This window comes from Pteropus alecto, unplaced genomic scaffold (assembly GCF_000325575.1).
Source record: "Pteropus alecto unplaced genomic scaffold, ASM32557v1 scaffold6, whole genome shotgun sequence".
NCBI lineage: Eukaryota > Metazoa > Chordata > Mammalia > Chiroptera > Pteropodidae > Pteropus > Pteropus alecto.
This window is the reverse complement of record NW_006437738.1, coordinates 583518-588389: the sequence shown is the minus strand read 5'-3', so window position 1 is coordinate 588389 and position 4872 is coordinate 583518. Positions and strand designations below refer to the sequence as shown.

General features: G+C 60.8%; 1 protein-coding gene across 2 annotated transcripts in view; it reads left to right on the top strand.

The window, feature by feature from the left end:
* The window catches only part of PICK1 (protein interacting with PRKCA 1), a 14394-nt gene that overhangs the window by 4625 nt on the left and 4897 nt on the right, over positions 1-4872 (top strand). For both annotated transcript variants that reach the window (XM_015591633.2, XM_006914742.3), the window contains exons 5-7: positions 993-1059; positions 2223-2312; positions 4702-4755. In XM_015591633.2, coding sequence (XP_015447119.1) covers positions 993-1059; positions 2223-2312; positions 4702-4755 — 211 coding nt within the window. The remainder of the gene's footprint in view (positions 1-992; positions 1060-2222; positions 2313-4701; positions 4756-4872) is intronic.

Genomic DNA, 4872 nt, shown 5'->3' with positions numbered 1-4872 from the left:
CTCAGCTCGCAGCGTCACTACGCATCAGGGCCCTCCCGGTCCTGCGGGGCCAGCCCCTCGCCTTTCTCACGCAGCCCAGAGCTCCTCGTGCATGCGCACAGCCCGGACGTTAACACGGGGCCTCCCAGCTCTCATGCTGGGGCGCCAGGCAGGGATGTCGTTTGTTTTGTCAGTGCCCCGAGCGGGGAAGTTACTGGCTCGTGGCCACACAGCTGGACCAGCACCCTCCCTGACTCCCGCCGCAGTGCCGCCTCCCTTACCCTCAGCTGCTGCCGTGGTGGCCCCCAGCACGCGCCGCCTCCTGAGGGAGCCTTTCGCGTGCCCCCACCCCCCACTCTGTCCACGTCGGGTTATTTTGGTTTCCCTTCAGGACTCGACTTTGAAACCTGCCTTGTATTTGAAGGGATTTGGTCCCAAGTCGAAGGGTCTTAGGGTTGCAAGGATGAGAGTGACCGGCCTCACCTCATGGTCACTTCTTGGGAGAAGCCGGCACTTCTCTTCCAGCCACTAAGACTGGACTTTGTAACTCCCGGGTTCGCATCGGCCTCCCTTGCTGGCCTGGGCCCTGCCCCTGGGCAGCCCAGCACCGGCACAGTGAGGGTGCTCAGACATGGTCACTGAGCCAACGGAGGGACCCTGAGGAGGGGGTGATTGAGAGCACAGGGGAAGATACTCCGTGTGGGGCGTGGCGTGGGACAGGGCGGGGCAACTGATCTGGCCAGAGCACAGGACATCAGAGACTGCCATGCTGTGAGCTCTGTGACAGCAGGGACCATGTCTGTCCTTGTTCCTGCTAATTCCCCGGGGCCTGGCACATAGCGAGGGAGGGACCCGGGAGCAGACCGGTCACAACGCAGGGCCCCAGCACGGCCCTCGCTCGGCAGGGCGGAATCCTCTTATGACCACAGGTTCCGGGACTAACGGGCCTCCCTGGGGAGGGGCCTTGGGGCCCAGCAGACTCCATCTCAACTCTGCACGTCCTGCTTTTCCAGGGGGAAGTGACTATCCACTACAACAAGCTGCAGGCGGACCCCAAGCAGGGCATGTCCCTGGACATTGGTAAGCTGGGCCAGAGCAGTGCTGTCTGGTGGCCCCACAAGCCCCAGACCCTTGTCGTCAGCAGTCATGGCTTTTCTGACCAAGCCAGCCCTCGGGGCCAAGGAGCCCCCAGGGGTGCTGTCCCTGCAGCCGTTCCTGGGAACCTGTCCCTGGTTTCTCATTGCCCCATGCTTCACCCCCACCAGTCCCCCGCCTCTCACTCTGGGACCTTGCTGCCCGAGGATTGTCCTTTGTAGGCCAGCCCTTCAGCTAACCGCAGCCCGAGCACTCACCCTTCTCACTGGGAGGGCGCCACAAGCCCAGCCTGGCACCAGGCCCACCTGCACACTCCCACTCCACCTGGGCCACTTCTCCCACCAGCTTCTCCCAGGAAAACTCGAGATCTGAACTGGACCTCAGGCCTTGGCCAGAGAGTCAGGGGCCAGCCCCTGCTTCCTGCTGTAGGGGCTGAGCCGCGATTCTGTAGAAACTTAAAGGCTCTAGAGCGGGACAGCAGTGCAGGTCCTCTGAACCAGCCGCCTCATTGCAGATCAAGGCCTGAGACCCCGAGAAGCCCTGTGCCCCCTAAGTGAACGCACAGCCAGATCTCGAGGCTCGAGTCCAGCTCCCATCTCCTATACCCCAGGGCCAGAGCCGCCTCCTGCTTTTTAAGGAAAGAGGCCAAGGGCAGATTAAGTCTGTCCTGGGATTCTTTGTCTAAAACTTTCTGGTCCTATCCAAGTCCCCTTCCAAGGACAAAGTGTGCAACCATATATATAGTAGCGGGGTCCAGGGTCAGCTGTCGTTGGTTGTGTCTCTGCTCCCCTGGTATGGGGAGTGAAAGAGAAGGGGCAGAGGCGCTCCCCGGTTTACCTGCAGCCTGCGGCGTCCGGGCTCTCAGTGATGGCCAGCAGCCACCGCAGTACCAGGCCCTTGGCCAAGCACTTTACGTAGTTACCTCCTTCCAGGCTCTCACACTGCCCTGACGTAGAGAAGGGATAGGGCAGGGCCCAGCACCCCGCTTTGGGACACTCCCACTTCATAGTCACCCCACACCACACCCCACTTGGGCCCCTTCGGCCCTTGGTGTCCCCCCCGGTGAGTTGTGATGAGGTGGGGGAGAGATGGCCAGGGGGCCCAGCTGCAGACTTCGCCTCACTGAGCCCCTTTCTCACTGGCCCCAGTCTTGAAGAAGGTAAAGCATCGGCTGGTGGAGAACATGAGTTCGGGGACCGCAGATGCTCTGGGCCTGAGCCGGGCCATCCTGTGCAATGGTGAGTCCCCTCCTCCCACCCAGCTCTGGCCGCGGAGGTCTCAGGCCTGGGCTTCCAGGGGGCGGGGCATCGTGGCTACCCACCAAGCCATTGCGGGTCCCACTGGCCTGGCCTTGGCCCCTGCCCGTGGGGCCGGTAGTCACCATCTCTGTATCTCTGGAGGTCTCTCTAGCTCCCAGAGCATCCACAGTGGTCAGCTGAGCCCCCCCACAACCTGTGTCCCCCCCGCTCCAGGCAGGGATTCACAGCCCAGGTCACAGATGAGGAGACGTGCCCAAAGTGGGGGGGCACCTTTTTCCAGCTCCTAGAGCTGATGCCTTCATCACTGCCCCCCGCTGCTCTCACATAACCAGGCCTCAGCCTGGCCCCAGTGTGTCCTCCATCTCAGCCCCTTGCTCTAGCGTGCCCACTGCTCCCACACTGCCCATATCAGCCCCGACTTTCTCCAGGAGGTGGCGCTGCTGCCCTCGTCTCAGCCGATTTTCGCCCAGGGCTGGAGGTGGCTGCCCAGCCTTGTGCAGAGGGAACGCCGTGTACGCGCACATTCACACCCACACATGCATGTGCACGCACGCTCTCCCCCCGGGGTGGCCAGTGAGACACTCAGTCCTGCTCCTATCATCGCCAGCCTGAGTGTAAAAACGGCAGCAACTCTGCTGTACGTGGGGGGTAGATATAAATACCTATATAAATTGCTCAACTGGGCACACTGGGCTTCATTGGCTGGGACGTGGGGGTGGGGTCTGAGCTCGTTCCAAATGGTGTTCAAAAGTGGTGGCTGCTATTTTTGTCGTCTTGGTGTCTATAAATCCCGGTTACTGTAGTTACCATGTGTTGAGATGAAATTAGAACTGGTTGTTGTGTTTTTCCCCCCAAACCTTGCAATTTCCCCAGCCTTAAATAGGGTTTCTAAAATTGAAGCTGTCATGATGTCCCATGACCCAGCTAAAAACAACAGCGTGGCGCTTACGTGGCTTCCTCCCTGGCCAGGTGCCAGGGCCCTAGGGAGCCAGGGCCTGGAGGCCAGCCCAGTGCCCGACGCCTCCTGAAGACCTCCCAGGTGCTCCCTTCCTCCCCTCCCCAAATGCGAACCTTGCTCCCCAGACGGTCCGCCTCACAGCAGCCTTCTCGAGAAAGGCCCAGACTGGGCCTCTGCTGCTCCCCCCCCCCCAACTCTCGCTTAGAAAATCCTGACTCAGGTCAACACAGGAGACGGGGGGCAGAGAGCACGCACGCTCAGACCGCTCAGACCGCCACCAGCCGTGTGCCGTCGAGCAAATCGCTTTACCTCTCTGTCCCTCAGTTTCCTCTGTAAAATGAGGAAGTAGTATGTGCCCCAAAGGCATGTGGAGGGAGCCTTGAGTGATCACGGCTGGCAGCACAATAACTCAAGAAGGCCAAACCCTGCCTGGGGGGCGGCCGGGCAAGGAAGCCGCTGACACGGGCCCGGCCTGCAGTTGCTGCTGTTGCTCCCAGTGGGGAGGTGACATGCTCTGCTGGAGGAATCCCTGTTCCTTATGGCTGCTCAGTGCCCTGGCCCTTAGCTTGTCTGATGACGCCCTGGCCCGTCCTTCCCTACTCTGGAAGGCCTGCCTCAGCCCTGGCGATCCGCTTGCTCTCAGTTCCAGCCCTTGAGGTGAGGCAGCTGCCCCTGCCCCTCACCTTACAGTTCTTCTGTTACTGCCAGTCATTGCCTGGCTACTGTCTGGCTCCCCTGCTAGACTGAACCCTGAGGGCGTGACTTAGCTCTCATTCACTTGGTCATTCCTGGAGCCTAATATGGTGTCAGTGAAGACCGATCCGGCAGGGCCCTGCCCAATTCGAGCTCTGCCCTGAGCCCTTCCTGAATTTGTCTCCCCTCCCCAGTCATCCTCCCCTCTGAGCCAGCTCGCTTGCTTCTCCTGTGGTAGGAACTGCTGTGAGCCCACGTCATACTTACTGTGGATGCATCTCGTCTCTCCTGCTTGTCCCTGACTGCCTTCCTCCTTGGCTGTCAGCAGGGCTTGTGTTAGAAGTAGGGAGGGCCTTGACTGCTAGGCTGGCCACAGGGAGCCACCAACAAGTTTGGCCTAGGGAGGACCCGACTTTTGGAAGTACCTGGAATCATCACCCGTGTACCCCTTTGATACGCCCTAACCCGCTGGGGTGGGGGCTTGTCTCAGGAGTGTTTGGAGGGCAGCCCTGCCTCACTTGGGCGTGCGGAGCTGTTTACAAAACAATTCTGAACGCAGCTGAGCCTGAGGTGTCAAATCCCCCTCCACGGACCCCGCCGTACTGTGCCCATCCTGCTTCTCTGGGGGCTCCCCCTGCCCTCAAGTCTGGCTCAGGACACCTGGCTCTGTCTCCTCACCGAGACCCACTGACGTCCCCTTCTCTCCTATCCCCACAGACGGGCTTGTCAAGAGACTTGAGGAGCTGGAGCGGACCGCTGAGCTGTATAAAGGTGGGCAGTGCCCCTCTGGCCGGCAGCCCTGTGGTGGGCGAGGCTTTCCCATTCCAAGAAGTACTGGCACTGGCTCTGCCCTGGGTTGGAGCTTTAGAGGCCCATCTAAGATGGCGG